At 36.4% G+C, this 22,233-nt stretch overlaps 1 protein-coding gene across 1 annotated transcript in view; it reads right to left on the bottom strand.

Moving 5' to 3' along the window:
• Window positions 1-200: 200 nt before the first annotated feature.
• LOC140135433 (spondin-1-like) overlaps window positions 201-22,233 on the bottom strand; it is a 160,321-nt gene continuing 138,288 nt past the window's right edge. Inside the window, exons 2-5 of the mRNA XM_072156929.1 lie at window positions 5,129-5,248; window positions 2,947-3,092; window positions 1,318-1,566; window positions 201-908 (exon numbers count right to left, since the gene is read on the bottom strand). Of these exons, the coding sequence (XP_072013030.1) occupies window positions 717-908; window positions 1,318-1,566; window positions 2,947-3,092; window positions 5,129-5,248 (707 nt within the window). The 3' untranslated portion in view covers window positions 201-716. The remainder of the gene's footprint in view (window positions 909-1,317; window positions 1,567-2,946; window positions 3,093-5,128; window positions 5,249-22,233) is intronic.

The following is a 22,233-nucleotide window of genomic DNA, read 5'->3' as shown; positions in this document are numbered from 1 at the left end:
CTGCTCCTGGTGTATCGTCTGCTTTGCAGTGTGGTCGAATCACAGTTGTCAGTTGCTCTGGGCACACTAAAGGTAATATTTGTTCCGCCACTACCAAGAGGAACTTCCCTGGTTATGTATTGGGTGTATTAGTACATTAGGGTGATGTAGTAAAAACAAAAAAAAAGAAGTGTATTTATTATATAAATTTTTATACCTGTATAATATAGATCAAGAAAATTTTATGCATGAAGTGCGTGCGCGTGAAGGAACCGCAAACTGATGGAACAAAGAATAATTTTCCAACTTAGGACACTTAAACCAGCAGGCATAAATCTGCAATTCACTGCATTTAACTTTAATCACTCTGGCAAAGTACCGGAAGTTACATTCGGCCACGCCTAAATTTGAGATTTATGTTGTTAACACCAGCAAATATGTGTAAGCAAAACAAAGATTTGCAGTTATAATGCCACTCAGATTTTTATTATTTTGAATTTTGGCACACTAAAAGCAAATATTTTGGATTCATTCATGCAAAATGATGTAATTTAAGGCCATGAACCAGATACAGGTTTCGCAAGCATAAAAGTCTTATCGTTTTAAAGCATATTCTTAAACACTTGAGAACATTCCTGCAATCTTATTGGTTTTTACCCGTGTGATATTATACAAATACAACATGTTTTGAGGGGAAGTAGTCAAAACTACCGATCCCGAGGTGTTGGATGATTTGACTACTTCCCGACTCCTGTATTGACTGGTTCATCGCATGATGTATCCCCGAACTCTATCCGTTCTAAGTAGATTCTGGCTAATGGTTTAATGGGTACACCTGATGAACTATAAAATGGTGACTCCTCATTGGCTGGGAATGAACTAGTTATTGCATGGATTGGTACTTGTGGTCTGGTTGGTGCATTAGCTGCCTGTAATTAGTCACCAAAGAAAAGAACATAACAGATCTAATTAGCTGGTTTTAACAAACATACAGTGAAACCAAAATAATGACATGGTTTAGTTACTTTAGATCACCTGTCATGGCTCAGGATATTGATCTTTTCCCATTAATTATTTATTGATCAGTCACTCTTACTGGATGTTCATTCACACCCAATTTGGGTGCTTTCTATTCAGTGAAACAGTTTTGGGTGCTTTTTTGGATAATGTTAAATTGAAACAATGGGCTACTTGAAAGTTATTTACCGCACCTAGTAGATCAATTTATCAAACCTTAAAGCTCAGGGGGTTTGTTAATGCTTGATTCATTTGTGATTAAAATGTCAAAAAACCCAATTAGGTCAAGTCTAAGAATTGGGTCATTTATTCATAACTCACCCTATATGTAGGTCCACTATCTGTTCCAGCATCCCATGGCTGCAAATCAAACACCTTCATCTCCTCCCATCCACAATCTTCAGTGCATAGGTTGGCTTTACTAATTCCCACCCACCAATCTGGACTGGGTCCCAGCATGGTCAATACAGAAACAAGGTTATGGGTTCGATTCGTTCTGAAGAGTGCTGTCATATTTCCAATTGCTGGCCACAATCCTGGAGCTGTGATGACTGTCTTAATATAACTACCCTATGGGACAAATTGACAAAGACATTGTGAGTTGTTGGTATTTGTTATTTATATTTAAGGCAATCACTGATTTTGACAGGTTTCAAAATTATATTCAGCCAGCAAGACCATTCCTTCAAAACATATATTAGCACACAAGACCTAAAATTACCACAAAATACTGAATCAGGAATATAGTTCTGAAGTAACATGCTATGGATTTTGAATAAGACCGATTATCAAGATAAAGCCAACGATCTTCTCAATGACACTGATACTTATAAGCCGCTTAGGCGTGACCCAACATCGATGTATCGCAATCAGCTTATTGAAGTTCTTCAATCACTTCGTGATGAGGGTGTTATTAATGTAATCATTTATCGTCTATTGTACCCCACTTCATCGGACACAAAGTTCAACGGACTACCTAAAAGTGTATAAGGACGCGTGCCCTCTCAGACCCATTGTGTCAAGTTGTGGGTCTATACAATACTGCCAAATTTATTTCTAAGATACTTTCACCATTAGTTGGCGGTACACCCATACATCTCAAGAACAGTGAGGACTTGGTAGCCAAATTATCTGCTATCAAACTCGCGGACAATGAAACTTTGGTCTCGTATGATGTGAGCGCTTTATTTACCAGCGTTCCTGTGGATGAAAGTTTGGACATTATCCATAAGCGTCTCACCAACGATGATACACTTTCCACCAGAACCACCTTGAGTCCCAAGCAGATAATTGATCTCCTGAGAGTCTGTCTGAAGACCACATACTTTACCCACAATGGAACTTTCTATACCCAAATAGAGGGCGCCGCTATGGGCTCCCCCGTGTGTCCCATTGTCACGGATTTGTTCATGGAGGACTTCGAGGAAAAAGCGCTCTCCTCCTTCCATTCCCCACCACGGTTCTTGGGACTCTACGTCGATGACACCATGATAGTCCTTAAAACTTGTGACATTGACAACTTCACCATCCATCTCAACTCTGTGCATCCCGCAATTAATTATTTTACGGTTGAGCGAGAACAATCAGTCTATAGCTATGTTAGATGCTCTTATCCGAAGGGAATTGGACGGATCACTCTCATTCAGCGAAAAATTCAAAATTCATATTTTTTCTTTTGCAATTTTGGCAACCGGATCTCTTTCTATTCAAATCAGTTTTTAAGACATATTCATTCCAATTCAATTCACCAATGATCACTGACTCTTTGCGCATTGAAAATAAGACATTCACCGCTATAAATACACAGTGTACAAATTTTGCTCCTACGTCTAGTGTTTGCTCAGAGGCTGTAAGTCGCAATTTTGGCCCAGTGAAAATTACATTTGGTGCTCAAAAATTTGCTATGTTGTATCACAATCAGTCGATGTAGCTGTATATATATGGGCTTACCTGTGCTCTGATTTCCCTTTCTAATGCTATAGGGGATCCAAGCTCAGCAGCTTGTTTGACTCCTAGTGATGACATACCACCGTACTCCCATATGGTATAATCTCTTGTGTGGGATGCACCAATTAAATCAGACCAATGGTCATAACCTAAATAAGATAAAGGAGAATACAGTAAATGTCTTTATTGAGTGATTATATACCAAATGAAAACATTTTTGATGATCAGTTCCCAGCAAACACAAAACGTTTTCGACATCATTCGCAAAAGGTTATAAAAGGTTGTCAGAAAACGTTTAAATGTCGGGTTATATAAAGGGTATATTAAGAGTATAAAACGTTGTCATAACCTTAAAAAACATTTTTTGATAATATACTGCTCAGCAAACAAAAATATTTCACAGAAAACGTTTAAATGTCGGGTTATATAAAGGGTATAAAACGTTTTAATAACATTCCAAAAACATTCTTGAAAACTTGATACAAAACATTCTAAACAAAATGTTATTTTGGGGTTGAAAAAATATTTTGCGAAAAATGTTTGCCCAAAATATTTTCAATAACGTTTTAAAAACGTTTTCATGACCTTTATATAACCCGACATTTAAATGTAATTAAAAGGTTTTGAAAAAAACATTTTAAGAACATTTCTGTGTTTGCTGGGTTCAAATATTTTAACATAATGTTATTTAAGTATTGACACAATATTTGGCAAAAATGTTTGCAAAAATAGTTTATAATAACATTTTTTGAAAACATTGTTAAAATATTATTGTAGTGTGTTTTCATACAAAACGTTTTAAAACGTTATCATGACCTTTATATAACCCGACATTTTAATGTTATTAAAACGTTTTTACCTAAACCAAAAGCCAAAATATAACTTATTTAAAACGTTTTTAAAACGTTTTTGTGTTTGCTGGGTTGTCACTTGAGACTCATTAGGAATATTAATACATAATTAAACATTGTTATATCGATTCCTCAGTTTACCAGAAGAAATTTACTATTTATGCATGCAAATTTGAAAATCGCAATTTTAAGCCAATTTGGTGTTTTGAGCACCAAAGATGATACTTCCCACATTTATTATTGAGAAGAATTATTAGTCTTTCAGTCTTGTAGTTCTTGAGCTTGAAGTCCAAACTTGGTATTTATTATTATTCTCTAGACTTTGAGAAGTGAGAATGTAATATGTAAAACATTCATGTATTAATCCTAATTACAATAAGGCAGTATAAACTTATCCCTCAATTTCTGGGATTAGACAGATTTTGTTTTGTTTTGATTTTTGTTTTTTGGATTTTCAAACATTTAAAGACCTTAGAGTGCTTAAAGAAAACTTTATACAGCTAAATAAGTTTATTAAAGAACAAAGATCACTTTCAAGTCTTTCGTGGTACTATAAGGTATTTATCCCAAATAATCTCACATTGGAAAAGAAAAATTTTTTTTTTTTTTTCATGTGGTCTAAATCTAACCAAGCTCTGGATGTCTTCCCTGGAGCCATGCAGGCAACATAAGGGGCACCTCCACTCACGACTACCATGGCAGTGGTAGGGTTATTTCCATATTGCTTCAATGCAAATATCACCCGAAATGTTTGTTGGAGAATCTCCATCAGAAGTAACCTACATGTATTATTCATATGTAACTGGCATGAACATCAAAATGCTTGGTCGTGTGTAACAAATGTTCACATCAACTCACATGATACTGATGACACTAAGCAGCTTTACTCCTTGTACTTTTATAAAATAATAAAATAAATTTTGGATAAAGCGCCTTTCTCCAGATCTGAGAGGACTCAAAGCGCTGTAATTTCGCTGCAATGGTAAATCATCACAATCCGATCGCATCAACTAGGTTGCTGCCGAACGGCGCACACCTATCCGCATTTAGATTGCAACATCCACCAATTATCTGTGCAGCTCCCCAAATTCCATTGGGTGAAGGAATTTTTTTTTTTTGATAACAAAACAACTAATCACCGATTTTTGCGATACAGGAGGAAACCGAAGATCCCGGAGAAAACCTGCGAGAGCGAGCATAGAATCGGGATAAACCAAGTGCACATGAGTCCTTGGGCCGGGCTTGAACCCGGGACCTCAGTGGTGCAAAGCGAGGAAATTACCGCTGCGCCAACTGGCCCTTTTCTTAAATGCTATCCTTTCATTACACTTTACCTTCAGGAAAATTGCGGTGTGTGCGGCTTGACCACATCCCTTCAAATGTGATTTTATATTTAGGTGAGCCACAGGCACAGCAGTCTAAGCTCTCATCATTACTATCACTGTTTGTATCATCTGCAAGAAAACATTGACAAATAAGAAGTAGCAAAACAGAGACAGAGACACAAAAGAAGAGGAAAACAGAGCAACAGAGACAGGGAGAGAGAAGGTGGTGAAGAGAGAGGATGAGAGCACAGCGAAAGAGAGATATGAAAGACAGAAATGAATGAGCCTACATACCAATGTCATTTAGATTGATTCAATGCAGCACCCATATGCTACATGTCTAATTCACACAATGACTGATCACTAAAGAAAAAAAACCAGCAAACTGGGAAAACATTTCAAGATTTTTTCTTTTGTGGTGAATTTCAAGTTATCATGTTAAAATATTATCATAGCTTTTATTAATCATTTTGATATTCCCCATCCAAATACGCTCCACTACTTGTATGCTGCACACATGATAATGTGACTGGTGAGATTTTCCGCCAGCCACGTGCACTTCTTGTGCCCTGGCTTGCATGGGCTTGTGCATCTGAGTCAAATGAATAGAGAGGTCCTTACCATACAGAAATTTGGGATGTATAGGAGATTTATAGTAGTTTTAAAATGTTAATAAAACATGGATATAATTATCCAGATGTGCATAATTAATGATAATAATTAAGCTGTAATTATGATTAAGCTAATGGATATAAATGTAGATGTGTAAAATTGACAATTAATTTAATTCCAATTGATGTTTTGAGATAAATAATTTTTCCACATTGTACATGGATTGATTGGACTGGAATCGGAGGAAACAGTTGTGGCATATGCAGCCAGGCTGAGAGAAAAAGCAACAGAATGCGAGTTTGGCGATAGCTACGAGGAACGTATTTTGGAACATTTAATCCAAACGATAGAAAAGCAAAGCCTAGTACAGAAAGCAATTAACAAGAAGTGGAACCTGAGTCAACTTCTCAAGGAAGCAGGTCAACTGGAAGATACTCAACTGCAACTGAAAGAGATGGGTGCGCAGTCAGGCGATGTCAAGTCAGACAAGGTGTTGTAGTTCTTGAAGTCACCAAAGGAGTCTTCTCGACTGGCGGAAGTGATGGCATTGATTATAATCCCTCATCAACAACTGCGTCATCTCATTCTGTTCAGCATGTGCCAAAAGCATGTCCGACCACTCCCAGTGGATGTATCTTTGCCTAAGGATGAAATTGTTCATGTTCCATCACTGCATGACATTAACAGCCATCCAATACCTGCATCCAGAGTACTGCAGCAGGTTGAATTAGATGGGCTGCCTACCACGCAGAGAGTCATACAGTCCCACCACAATATGCGTCACTGTATGATGATTGATGACCATCAAACGCGCCATTGAGTACCTCAATCCAGGACAGAGACCCGTCGTGGTAGCTGATCTGCTAATGTCCAGACTTGCAAAGCGTTTGCAGTGGAAGTTTTAGATACAGACATTACTGAAGTCAAGTACCTTGTCTTGCTTGGGGACATGCACACTTTAAGATGATGTGGTCAGTTTTAGGTGACAGGTACGTTGGAGTGCAGTAGGTTGACCACAGTTGTGAATAAACAGTGGGAGAGCACAGTCCTTCATTAGTGCATCTCACATTTACAGGACTAGATATGTGTACCAAGTATCAGGCACAGCTGTTCATTCTGATGAAGAAAACCTATCCCAATATGTTGAGTTAGGCAAACTACTGCTATTGGCCTTGCTCCTGACTTTCCAGTTGCTGCCGCTCTTCAACCCTTGAAAGAGTGGTGTCAAGCCTTTCCCATCCCGAAGCAGACTGGTTTAAGTCTTCGTTCTGCCAGCATGCCAACAAGATTATCCTTACCCGTTTTCATATGTACCTTCATAGCCACTATAAGAGATAATGGAGCCTGTCGTTGACACAGATGACGTGGCACACTCTGGGATTCGCTTTTTTAGCATACAGAGGTGTACATATTGGTTTGTTACAGCGATAACACAATATTCTACGAAGAAGCAGGACGTATAGCGGCATCAATGCAAGGTCAATCTAACAGCATATGCAGGAAAGATTTCAATGTTGGTACAACAAAGTCTGCTTCTGAGGAATTTGAGAAAGAGTCTGAAAACAGATCTGTTTTTTATCCAGAATAGGCCTTCACAAAACCTTGACTGCTTGTGCCAAAAAAGAAGATTTTCTAAAGTCCTTCTTGTCTCCAGACTCCCAACAAAAGAAGCACTTCCAGAAGAGTCTTTATTTGCAGTTATTGTCCCTTGGGATTTACAAACCATGCCAGAGCTCATTCGCCTGATATCACGGTGTATGCTCATTTGGTTGGTAGATAAACAAGCAAAGTAGATTTAAACTGTCATTCAACACAAATATATTGAGATACTTATCTAAATATTCCGATGTGTACAACACACATCTTCATCAGGAGGGATCCGATGATGAATTGATGGAGTTGAATGTCTTGCTATCGACCTTTGCCATGTCTGTTGATCGGATTAGGGCATTATTAGCCCTGGACCCAGTGCCGTGACCAGTACCCGCTGGAAGTAGTCCTCTGAAGTGGCGAGCGCGGCCTTCGCGGGCGCGCTTCAGGCGCGCGCGCCCTCGGCCGCTTCGCGGCCTCATAGTCCGAGGAACTGAGCCAGTTCTAGGGCATTATATACTATATAGTGAAGGAAACTAATTCAGCTTGTTTTCACTGGGCTGTTTTGGTATGTAGTCCTCTCAGCCTTTCTCCTTGCCCATGTTGCTTGCCCGATTCACCTTCTGTTGGTTGACAGCGCTTCTGCAGTTTTTTTATGTCATACGGCTAGCTTAGTTTTTCCTTGGCTATCTAGTACTGCACTGCTCGCACCACCACCACAACCAGGAATATCATCTACTTGTACAAAGCTGGGCAAATCGTCATACTCACAGATATCCGATATATTTTTCAGCAGTTCTGTATGTGTAACAAGCTTTTATTTTATGTTGCCCACATAATTTGACAGATCCGCAATTGGTTCATCTTTGACCGACTGAGAATTAAAATAAATTCCAGTCATGTGTATCCATACTGGTCATTTTAAATCAAATAACGCTGGCTGCTATCAATAGAGTGGACTGAAAATTCCAAAAACCAAACATACATTATAAAGTGTGTCCCCAATAGTGCTAAGAATTAAGGTATATTACAACATAGGTTTGATGTTCTACAATGACAGGTACCATGAAATTCACATTTAAAAACCCTTGTACCCTTTTCAAATTATCTCCTATCACATAAACAGTGCCAGAAATGAGTTTCCCAGCCAAAATTAGTACAAATTGATATGTCACTTAAGTTTATAGCTCAAACGGTTCAAAAGTTGTAAAACGTTAATTTTAAAGATGGCGTACAGCGGCCATCTTGGATTTGAGGGTCAAAATGACCACGGATTCCCAAAACAATCCCAAAAATGAATTTCTTACCCTAAATTAAGCCAATTTCAAATGTTTACACATGTCTGTAGGCGTAGTGGTTCAAAAAGGTAGAGAATACCATATTCTGGGTACTAATTAGCATAATTTATGCTAATTAGGGGGTTTTATGCATAGATATTGAGTGTCTCTTTGGATGAATCTTTTCCTCTTGCCCCAAGGAACATGCATACCAAGTGGGACCTTTGTACTAAAAAATGCAGCGTTTACCCTATTTTCACCCCTTAGCAAGTCTACTATTAGTCAGACCGGTGAAGAAGATACATGACAATGACAATAGTAGTGATACAGTAACTGTAATGATCAATGACGTGGAAGTTCAAATAGACCCAGATAGCGGTGCAGATGTCAACATCATGGATGAACACCAATACAAGGCATTCACTCACAGATCAGAGAATGAACAATTACTTACTGAAAGTACAGTCAAACTGAGTGCTCTTCAAAGCGAGTTATCAGTGAAAGGAGAGTTCAAAGCTGTGGTGAGAAACAGCACACGGGGAGTCAAGACCAAGTTCGTCGTAGTTTATGGAAGAATAAATTCACCACCACTCCTTGGCAAGTACACACTACGTTATCTAGGCATGCTGGAGATAAGACCAGATGGATCACTTGGGAAGATAAATAACCTCAGAATTCCAGATGAAATTTCAAGTGTGAAGTATACAGCAAAGACAAGCGGATCATCAATCCAAGAAATCGTTGATGGGTATCCACAAGTCTTCAATGGAATAGGGAAAATTACAGACATTAAAGGAGACAAAGAGATATACGCAAAGCTGAATATGCAAACTGGAGTGGCACCAGTAGCTCAGAAGCCGAGACAAGTACCATATTATTTGCAGGCACCGTTGAAGAAATGGTTAGATGACAGCGAAAAGCAAGAGATTTTTGAGAGGGTACCGGAAGGCGAGTCTGTAACGTGGTGTAGCCCATTGGTAGTCCAACCCAAACCAAGATTCAAGACAACACCGAAAGAAGATCTAGAGCCACACATGATCAGAGCAAGTGTTGATTAAGTACCGAACAAGTATATGGACCGTAACAGAATTTCGCAAGCAACGGTAGTGGAAGATTTTCTCCAAGATGGACATGAAAGCAGGGTATCACCAGCTAATGCTAGATCCCGAGTCCAGGAAGGTAGCTACATTTAGTACACCATGGGGCAATTACAGACCGAAAAGATTAATTTTCGGAGCCAAGTCGTCACAGGATATGTTTGATGAGACCATCTTCAGGATATTTGGGGACATCCCAAATTGTCTGAACCAACGAGATGACATTCTGATTGGTGGAGCAACTGAAGAGGAACATAATGAAGCACTGAAGAATGTTCTGCAAAGAGCAGCAGAATATGGGATTACATTTAGCCCAGAGAAGTGTAAATTTGGCGTGGACCAGTTGGAGTTTTATGGATACAAGTTCACAAAAGAAGGCCTGGAACCAACAGAAGAGAAAGTGAGAGCTGTGAGAGAAAGCAAACCTCCAGAGTCGAAGCAAGCAGTGATGAGCTTCCTCGGGATGGTCGGGTATCTTGCGAAGTTCGTACCAAGATATTCAAGTCTTACAGCACCACTGAGAGCTATCACACATAAGGATGCAAAGTTCAAATGGGGTCCAGAAGAAGACAGATGTTTCAATGAAATCAAGGAAGCAATCACAAGTGCAGAGACTATAGCGTTCTTTGATCCAAGGAAGCCTATCATAGTTAGAGCAGAGGCTAGTTTCCATGAAGGTTTATCAGCTGGCTTATTTCAAGAAACTGATAAAGGAGTTCAGCCTGTACACTTCATCAGTAGAACAATGGAAGATGCTGAGAAGAGATATAGTCAGACAGAGAAAGATGCTCTCGCCATCAAGTGGGCGAAGAACAGATTCAGAATGTACCTGTTAGGAGCACCGAAGTTCAAGATCATAACAGCACACAAGCCATTAATTCCAATGTTCAATAAGGCAACTGCTAAGCTACCACCAAGAATTGAGAAGTGGGTTATGGATCTACAAGACATTGACTATGAACTAATCTATGAGCCAGGTAGAGATGAGCAAGATCCGTTAGACTTCTTATCAAGACATCCTTTACCAGAAACAGAAAGCGAGGAAACAGAGCACATGGTTAAGCACATTGAAGAAGATCATGCAGTAGTGATAGATAGAATCAAAGAAGAGACAGCACAAGATGAACAACTGCAGAAGGTGAAGCAGCGAATCCTGAAGAATGACTGGGATTGTTACAAGAAAGATCAAGACATACAGCCATTCCACAACGTCAGATATGAGTTGTACATCGAGGAAGATATAATCTTCAGAATGAGTCAGATTGTAATTCCAAGAGTACTTCAGAGAAAGGTGATCAAGGCGGCACATAATAATAATAATAATAATAATCTTTCTTTATTGAGGGTAATTCCACTTCAGTGTCAAGCACTGCTTTCCAAGCAGGCCCTCATACAATTATAAAATACTGTAATACATATTGATACATAGTAAATTTACATCTTACACATGGTAAATCAATAACATAATAAATAGTATTGAACTCATATGGCAAAGATTATACAAAATACAAGCTAAAGCTAAAATGTCCTTATAAAAAGTACAATTTATAAGGGAATAGAAATCCCAAATTATTTAGCAGAAGTATTTGTTCGCGCTTTAAATTGATACAAAGACATATTATTGAATTCTTTGCGGATTTGAGGTTTTCATTCCAAGTATTAACAGCTCTGGCATGGAATGTACGCTTGCCTGAATTTGAATTACATTTTGGTACAACAAGAGTATTTGATGAATGATTCCTGGTAATATGCATATGACTATCATGAACAAATTCAAATTTAGATGATAGATAAGATGGACCCAGGTTTCTTAAACACTTAAAACTAAAATAAGAAGTTGATTATTCCATCTATCATTTAGTTTTATCCACTGTAGTGCACTCATTAAGTTACTTATTGGTGTTCTAATATCAGCAGATAAAATTGTCCTGGCTAGCTGATTTTGTAACACTTGCAGCCTTGCTTGAGATTCACAAGAAAAATTACTCCATACAGAACTACCATAATCAAATTGAGGCATAACAAGTGCATTTGATAACATAACAATGGTTTGACGAGGCAGGAAGTATTTAACACGCCTAATGACACCAATTTTTTTAGAAACATTTTTACATAAATAATCTACATGAGCTGACCAAGAAAGTTTACAATCACGTTTTACTCCAAGATATTTAAACTCGTGAACTCGTTCAATAATAAAAGTATCCTCATATGTTAGATTTATATCATTAAACTTTTCAAGCATTTGGTTGGTACCAAAGACCATAAACTTGGTCTTATCAACATTTAAAGTAAGTTTGTTTGCATGAAACCAATTTGCTACACTGCAAAGACTTGACTCTAATTTAGCTTGCAATTCCAAAACATTATTTCCTTTACACATTAAACTTGTGTCATCTGCGTACATGATAGTTTTACAGTTAACAGCATTAGGCATACAATTTACAAAAATAATAAATAACAAAGGACCTAGGATTGATCCTTGCGGAATTCCAATATTAACATTTTCAAAGTCAGATAAAGAAGAATTTACACTAACTGTTTGAGATCTTTTATACAAATATGATTTAAACCACAGAAGCTCTTTGCCTTGAACACCATACTTTTCAAGTTTTTTAAGAAGTATTTCATGATTGACCGTGTCAAAAGCTTTCTTTAAATCAATAAATATAACACCAGTAGCGAATCCACTGTCCATGTTCTTAAGTATAAAATCTTCTACATTAAGTAAAGTTGTGGTAGTTGAATGGTTGGCACGGAAACCAGATTGATCTTCAGAGAGAAGACCTGCATTAGTCATAAACATATACAATTGATCATGAATGGCCCTCTCAATAATTTTGGAAACAATTGGAAGAACAGAAATGGGCCTATAATTTCCAACATCAGTTTTGTCACCTGATTTATAGATTGGTGTTACTTTTGCTTTTTTCTATAGATCAGGGAAAATAGACTTACTTAAAGATATATTAAAATATATGCAAGACAATTTGAAATGTAAGGTCCAGCTAATTTGAGCAGCTTGACATTAAATTCATCTAGACCAGTTGATTTATCAATCTTCATATTGCGTATCTGATCAAAAACAAACTCAGGACTAATGTCCATGAATTTAAATGTAGATAATGAATTACATTGTTGAGAGCATATAGAATTACATGTACAATTTACATTTGCATTTGTATCAAATTTTCTTCCAAGTTCAGTACCAATTGATGTAAAATACTTGTTAAATGTGTCTGCAGTATACTTTGCATTTGGAACATCATTATTAGAATTAATGTTAGGCACATTGGATGATTTACTACTTGGAATAATTTTCTTAATACTTTTTACTTTAATTTATGTTATTAACAACAGCTTCATTACAATAATTCTTTTTAAGATAATATCTCATATTGTTAACTTTATTCCTTAATTTTTTTGCCATATCCCAATCAGCTGGATTGTTTGTTTTGTGTGCTTTATCAAAATAGAAGTCTCTATCTTTACTTAATCTTAGAAAATCACTATTGATCCATTCAGGAAGGCACCCTTTTATCCTTTTCTCTTTGACAGGCGCATGCTTATCACAAGCTTCAATAAAAAGTGATTGCCATGTGCTAAGTGCAATGTTTACATCATCAATATCTTCAATTTGATTCCAATCAATATTTTGAATAGTATTAATAAAATCAGTATCATTAAATTGTTTAAAACATCTAGTCTTAACATTTCTTGGAGGAAGTTTTATTTGCTTATGTTTACGAACTACATATATCAACGAATGGTCACTCAGACCTAAACTGTGAACTCCTGATGAAATCACATTTTCTGGCTTAGATACAAATATCAGGTCAATTTTTGTTTTACTTGTGGGTGTTATCCTTGTATATTCATTAATTAACTGCTTCATATTTGAATTATTTGCCAGAGTAGATACCTTTTTAGAATAAAAAGTCTTAGCTATATCTAAGTTAAAATCTCCTAGGATATACACTTCATCATATAAGTTGTTACATTTCTGGAAAGTATCATTAAGTCTATCTAGATAATCAATAGTAGCAGTTGGTGTCCTATACACAGTACTTATCAGAATAGGTTTAGTGCTAGGTAAATTGATTTCTATGAAAAGGGCTTCAATGTCATTGTCATGGAGATCATTATTCTGTTTACATGACAAGCTGTCCTTAACATAACAAAGAATTCCACCATGAGATATTCCATTTGTCCTATCTAACCTAAAAGTAGTATAACCATTAATGTTAATTTCTGAATCATCAATCTCATCATTTAACCAAGTTTCTGTGATACATAAAACATCAATCTTATTAGTATACATAAGTAGATTAACATAGTCAATTTTGTTTTTAAAACTCTGGATGTTGATATGTGCTATTTTGAGCCCTTTTGTAACTTGCATTTAAGATCAATAAAAGTTTCTTTGAATGGAAGTTCATCATTACATGTTTTGTGAAAACAGGATGTGCAAAACCAATTATTTGATTTCTCAAATTCATGAGAGTCGATGCATGTAATATGATAATCAAGAGAACAATTTTTACAAGTTACATAAATATCATGTCTTACAATTTTGGTAGTACACTGTGCACATCTTAATTTACTAATATTTTCATTACATGTAAAGACATTTGAGTTTACGGATTCAGTTCTGCTGTTCTCATATCCCATAAAAAAGATATATAGTTCTTTGCAAGTTGTATAATTCCTTTTCTATTTAGATGTAGAAAGTCTGTCTTTGTTATATGAGACACTGTTATATTTGAGTTATTAACATAAGCATAATTTAGTTCCTTGCAAATTTTCAACAATCGAGCGTTGAATTCGTTTATCCAAATACATCGTCCATTGTTTCCTTGAATTGTTAAAGATGATATACCAATGCTGATACCGCTCTTCACATTTGTAATCGCTTTAATAAGTTCTTGCATGAGTTCAATGCATCGATCGACTAGGCAGTACTTAATGTTATTAGTTCCACAATGTAAAATTACAGATGATGCATCATACTCTTTTACCAAAATCGGTGCAAGTTTGATCCAATAATGGAAGTTGGTTCCACTGACACATAAGTTGATGACATTGAGGCGTCGTGACATTCTGTTGCCATCGAGGTGTTTGGGGATAGAGTCTCCTAATATTAAAACAGTTTTACAATTCATCCTTCGTCGCGGGGGAGTTGTAGGCTTGGGCACAGTAGGCTTTGGCTTTGGCTGATCATCCACAGGGCTATTTGCTTGTGATGTTGCTGTTGGTACATGTTCATTAATATGTCCATTAGTAATAGTTGGAATCCGTGAGATAGATGTAGGCCTGCATGGTGTTGTGAGGGGGCATGCTGTTTTGATCACATGCCGTGATTCCTTTTCTGGTGACAGGGGTGGCGCAGATGGTTGGAGGGGCGGAGTCCTTGGAGTGGGAGGGCGAGCAGATAACTTGATTGGGGTTGAGGTGCATGGTTCTAACGGTTCTTCAACATGTAAGATATCAAATCTGTTGAAAGTAGGTACACTTGCAGTCATGCACGTTGTAACAGGAGAAACTGATGGCGTAGTTGATTTGTTTTCAGGTGGGGATGTGGACTTGGGTACTTGCACAGTATGTGTACTGGCACTAGCAGTAGTGGTAATGGTCTGCTTTTCAGTTTGTGTTTCCTGGGTTGAGGTGATGCATAGTTCAGTTTGTGTAGAGATTTCTCTAGTTGACTTTGGTAATGGTGGGAAATCATGGTCATAATTCAAAGAAAAGTTAATAACAGATGACGCTGTTGATGATGATGATGTTGATGAAGATGACGAAAGAATTTCATTTGCAACGGCAACTATAGTTGATATAATATCGGGGAATATAGTTTCAACCCAATCTACATGTGGGTTACCTTGAACTGATATTGTTTTATTTGCATTGCAGGTGATTGTGATGGACTGTAGAGTTGTAGGCATTACACCTCTGTATATGAGGCCATGTCTTTTCTTGATCTGCGGGCTTCCATATTTGTACCGTAATTCCTTGTTTATGTGGTCAAAGATGGTTTGGTTTATTACAGTAATAGTTGTTGACATTGACTTGTGTTCAATATTCCACATTGAGTTGTTGTATATGTCCATAGCAGGAAAGTCATATAAGGTTCCATTGTTGGATTGGCACAGTTGGGTGTCCTCACCCATTGTATTGCCACTCAAGACCATTGTCAATGGGAGGATGTTCAATCAATCAATAATCAATATATGTTGTACACTATATAGCAGCAATAGTCAGGTATAACAGCAAATTTTAAACACAAATTCATTAATTTCCACAAAATGGTAACATAATTCAGCAAACTAAAGTACATCAGTAGCATCCATGCATAAAACTGAGAATATCCATATAAAATTTATATCACAAATCCATGTAGAAACTTCATATTATCAAGGTTTTGTTGGAGCTACTACTACTAGAGAGTGTTACATCCTGCTGCTACTGTTTGTTCTTTTCTAGGACACCTTGGCATGACTAAAACCAAGAAACTACTGAGAGATAAATACTGGTTTCCGACCATGAACAGTATGGTTGAAGAGATTATAGGCCAATGCTACGAGTGTAGAGTTACAACTAAAGAACACAAGACCGAACCTGTCAAAATGACACCGATACCAGAGAAACCATGGGATGTTGTTGCGATAGATTTCGGAGGCCCATATCCAGATGGACATTACAATTTTGTATGCATTGACAAGAGAACCAGATATCCTGAAGTGGAAGTTACCTATTCGACAAGTGCGGAACCTACCAAGAAAGCACTAAAGAAGATGTTCGCAACGCACGGAACTCCGAGAAGAGTCGAAAGTGATAACGGCCCACCGTTCAACTCACAAGCATTTGCAGATTTTGCAAAAGAAGAGGGGTTCACACATCACAAAGTGACACCGGAGCATGCTAGAGCTAATGGTGAAGCAGAGAGTTTCATGAAGATGGTGAATAAGACTGAACAAATTGCCAAGTTACAAGGAAGAAATAGCATTCTAGCTATGCAAGACATGTTAATTGGGTATCGCTCAACACCACACCCAGCAACTGGAATAGCACCATACAAAGCGCTCATGAACAGAAAAGTCAGAACAAAGCTAGATCAGATAATCACAAATCCTGATCAAGAAGACATTCAGCAAGATATCAACAAGCGAGATCAAGATTACAAAGACAAAGTGAAACACCAGGCAGAAAACAAGAACACTAAACAGCATACATTTGTTGTTGGAGATTATGTATTGCTGAAGCAAACAAAGAAGACTAAATGGACAACAGCTTATGAACCAGCATTCTATGTTATTTATAGAATTGATGGATCATCTATTGCAGCCAGAAGAGTCACGGATGGAAGAGAGATATATCGTGATGCAGCTAGATTTAAGTTGGCAAATGCTGTAGTGCAAAACAGAGAAGATGAAGTTCAAGCTAAGTTAACGCCAGATTGGAGAGAACACATGTTGGCAAATATTCAAGCACCTGTTCAAGACATGGTTCAGCAAAATCAAGAACCACAAGAAACAACAGAAGAACCATCACAACTAACTTCAGATCCGGAACCAGTGGCTACGACAAAGACACCAAGGCTACAAAGGAGTCGACGGAAACCAGCATACCTGAGTGACTACGAAACCTGAGAATCATCAGTGCAAGATTGTTGGATGAAGAATTGTGAAAGGACACTGAAAGAACTATGAACTGTGAAAGGACACTTACTTCATCATAAAATCCTGAAAAAAAATCAGGAGAGAGAAAAAAAGGAAAAAATAGGCAGGAAAAAATGCCTAAGCTATTTGCAAAACAAAAAAAAATTTGCAAATATTTTGGAATTTATTTTGTTGCTAAAATATGCAAATATTTTGGAAGTTTCTTTAAAAGGAAAAAGAAATTTAGTTTTCAGGAAATAATTATTTTCATAATATTGTGAAAAGCCATCAAAATTACCTGAAAAGTGAAATAATCAGACAAGAGACAATCAAGTTTAAGTTGAAACTGACTTTTAGTTTATTTAACAATGTAAACATTGTGAAAATACACAATGATACATGTGAAAATACACATGTTTAAAGACTGAAATAAGAAATGTCTGGAAAAACCCAAGACAAATAGAGACTTTAAAGAAAGCAGAACTTTAAACTACTGCTGATTTAACAGTTAAAAGTTGAGAACATTTGAAGTTACATGTTAAACTTTGATACTTAAAAGTTATGAACATTTTGAAATTCAAACATTTATCAGTTTGAAGAACTTTTAGATAATCAAGCCAAGCTATTGAGAACATTTTACAAGACAAAACATTGTCTTAAAGCATCAAGAACTTTAAAACAGTATCTAGATATTACTGTTATTGACTATACATACAGAACCAGAATTTGGACTATGAGATAAATGTATTTGGAACCAAATTTAAACAGGCATGTGATGTTAAAGTTAACATTTTGTTTGGAAGCCAAATTCTCATAAAAAAGGGAGAAATGTAATATCCAGTGTTGTGCGCCCTTAAGTAAAACATCAAGTGCACGATATAGTTATGCATCAATGATACGGTAAATCTTTGTTAACAACATGGCAGACATTTAAACAATCATTTGTGTGATTTGTGTCATTTGTTATCCAAGCCTAAGTCCCGAAACTAATGATGTATTAAAAGAATGTGTAAGATTTTACAAATGTCTATATACCACGGGAGATATTGAAGATGGAAAAATCAATGAGTATCTAAAAAGCACCATCCTAGATTCAATTGTTTCGAATGAAGACAAGATACATTGTGATAAAGAACTGACGCTGGAAGAATTATACTTGACAGCTAAGTCAATGAAAACAAACAAAGCTCCTGGACCTGACGGTCTTCCAATTGAGTTTTACTTAACTTTCTGGAATTACATAGCAAAACCTATGCATGACTCTTTTGCAGAATCCTTTATAAAGGGGAGCTTTCTGTTACTCAAAAGCGAGCAATTATTAGACTCATTTACAAAAAAGATGATAAAAAACTTCTGAAAAACTGGCGTCCTATAAGTCTTCTGAATACTGATTATAAAATGTTAACGTCTGCTCTTGCTAAAAGACTTCAACATATTATGCCAAAAATAATAAATTCAGATCAATCTGCATATATTAAAGGGAGATTCATAGGACAGAACATTAGATTAGTCAATGATATCATTGAGCTGTCTCAGGAACAAAATACCAGTGGAGCTATATTATTTTTAGACTTTGAAAAGGCTTTCGATAGCCTAGAAAGAAATTTCATGTTTGCAGTGTTGGAAAAAATTAATTTTGGCTCTAATTTCGTAAACATGGTTAAGTGTATATATAGAAGGTGCTTTAGTTGCGTTACAAATAAAGGTTGGAACTCTGAATACTTCAATATCTCGCGTGGTATTCGTCAAGGTTGTGCCTTATCCGCACTCCTTTTCGTCATTTCGGTGGAGTGTTTAGCATGTAATATAAGACATAATAAAAATATTCAAGGTTTCCAATTATCCGAAGACAAAATACCCTCCAATCTAGTAGACTTTGTCACAGAGGTAAAAATTAGTCAAGTTGCAGATGATACCACCATTTTTACAAAAGACGCTCATTCGACTTTAGAAGCTATCCGTGAAGTAAATCGTTTTTCTAAAGTTTCTGGGCTTCAATTAAATATGACAAAAACTGAAGGTATCTTGTTGAAGGATGACCCAGTTCAAACAGAAATGGTGCAAATTAAGTGGACTTCTGGTCCTGTCAAATCCCTTGGTATATACTTTGGACTTGACAAACTGGAAATTCAAAAACTAAATTGGGAATCAAAGCTAGATAAATTAAGAAGGTTGCTCTCAGTATGGAGAAAAAGAGACCTGACATTATATGGTAAATCAGTTGTACTAAAATCACTGGCCTTATCGAAACTATACTATAATATGAATGTGATTGTAACACCTGAGTATATAATAAAGAAAGTTGAATTAGAAATATTTAACTTTTTATGGAATGGTAAGAAAGATAAGATAAAAAGAACATGTATGATTGGAGACTATGCTGAAGGAGGTTTGAGAATACCCGATATAAGATCACAACACGAAGTATTATATTGTAATTGGGTTAAACGACTTATACCGACAGTGGATACGCGAAATGGAAAATTATTCCACTCTATTACCTTAATCATTTTGGAAATGGATTGTTGATATTTAAAATGAACTTTGAGACCTCGTGTCTGTTTCCTATATTGAAATCGAAACATATCTCAGAATTTTATAAAAACGTAGTTGAATGTTGGCATAAATCACACACTGTATACTCAACCAATTTCTGTAGAAGACATCAAAAAGGAAATTATTTGGGGCACTAAATACATCATATGTGACAGGTTCTGTCTATTTATTAAACATTGGATAGATAGTGGAATTGTGTACATTAATGATATTTGTAATTCAAAAGGTCTCTTAACACCCAATTCACTAAAGCAGAAGTTGACTAAAAAGAACAACTTTCTGTGTGAATATAAGTTAATATTGCAAAGCCTTCCTAGAAGATGGAAGACGACTCTTAAGACAGGTGGAAATAGAAATGTTGTCATTGATAACAATTCATTATTCTGGAATAGATAGTTTATTCTTTTCTTGTTAAAAACAAAGTAACCAGATGCTATTGTGAACAATTTTGGAATTCATTGTTTAAACAAGAAAAAGATTGGTCAACAATTTGGCTAAGCCAAACAAAAAATATTACTGATAATTCCAAAATGGCTGAATTTAATTATAAAATTTTGCACCAAATTCTACCTTCCGGGAAGCTGTTAAAAGATGGCATCTAGTTAACTCAGATCTCTGTATACTATGTGAATCAGTAGACGACTATGAGCATATGTTTATTACATGCATGCATGTTAAAAACTTTTGGCCCAAAATAACCAACTTTGTCCAAAAGACATTCAATTTGATTTTGGACATAAATTTTGAAACTATAATAATTGGAAACCAATCAATTACGCATAATGATACACTACTCAGGTTTATTAACATGGTCTTGACCATAGCAAAATACACAATATTTAAATCATGGTGTAAGAATAAATTAGATAAAAATCCGTTCAAAAACGTTAACATAATTTATGTACTTTCTGGCAGATCTAAAACGTCATCTTGAAGTGGAGATCTGTCGGAGAGGTTGCTACATAAACATGTTAAAACAATTAATAAACTGCATATAATACAAAAATCAGCTTCAAAAAAGCAGTGTTGTAGGTCTCGAGACCGGCCTCGGTCTCGAGACCGGTCTCGAGACCAGCTAAGCCTGGTCTTGGTCTCGGTCTCGGTCTCGGACCTGCTGGTCTCGGTCTTGGTCTCGGTCTCGGCCCTCCTGGTCTCGAGGTCTCGGTCCGAGACCGGCTTCGAGACCAGTCAAATAGCACCATTTTTGGTCATTTGGCAGCCCTTAAATAGTTTTCATAAATTGAATCATTAAAGATTAACTACATCTCTAATTAACATTCTCATTCTTACCCCAAGACCTATTCAATTATTTATAATTAGGCCCAATTATTAATTGCTAAAAATTCTGCATAAATTCATCATAAACAAACTCTGTCTCAATCTCTAGAATCCTAGATTATATTTACCACTCCGTTAAAATCTATTTTAAGCAACACGTCATATTTCTTTGCATTTGCCCAAGTAATCATATACGTACATCATTTAAAAAGTAGCAACATTACAGTTAATCCCAGCAAACACAGAAACCCTCATGGTTTTCTTCATTTTCAAAGGACTCAAAGGTTACCAAATTGACGCTAGGAAAGGTTATGAAACGTTTTCTTATTTTTTTACAATAAGGTTTCAGAATTTGTTGTACATAATGATATTATAAAGTTAGCAAAACATTTATTTAATAACGTTTGGCAGAAAATATTTAACAAACAGCATTTTTATAGTATTTTCATAATAGTTATTTTAAAATCTTTCCTAAAGTCCACATTATAAACCTTACCCTTTAAAAAGCGTTGAACAACTTTTTGGGTAAATATTATTATAATTTATTATTAAGTGAATTTATTATCTTTTTTAAAAGGAACATTTGTGTTTTCCGAGAATCTATTTTATTTTTCCTTTAAATTCCGGTCATAGCGGATAACGCTAGATAAAACTTGCAACATGAATCATAATGATCAAAGGCGCATCATAAAACTCTATATGTGTATTTGTGTATTTTGCGCATTTCGCGCGCACAATAAAACCGACCAAAATAGGCATTTAGGGGATTGCTCGTTCCCTGAGACACATAAATTTTAATTTTAATGCTTCCGGCACCACTGTTCATTTTTCAAGCCCGGTCTCGGTCTCGGTCTTGGTCTCGGACCTGCCGGTCTCGGTCTTGGTCTCGGTCTCGGACCAGCCGGTCTCGGTCTTGGTCTCGGTCTCGGACTGCTTGGTCTCGGTCTCGGTCTTGGTCTCGGACAGGCCGGTCTCGACTACAACACTGCAAAAAAGGTTACTGATACCCCTGGAATAAAATAAAAAGAAAATCATACTCGTAGACATGA

This window comes from Amphiura filiformis, chromosome 16, assembly GCF_039555335.1.
Source record: "Amphiura filiformis chromosome 16, Afil_fr2py, whole genome shotgun sequence".
NCBI classification, from domain to species: domain Eukaryota; kingdom Metazoa; phylum Echinodermata; class Ophiuroidea; order Amphilepidida; family Amphiuridae; genus Amphiura; species Amphiura filiformis.
Note: the sequence above shows the minus strand (reverse complement) of the source record. Positions and strands in the feature narration are given on the sequence as shown.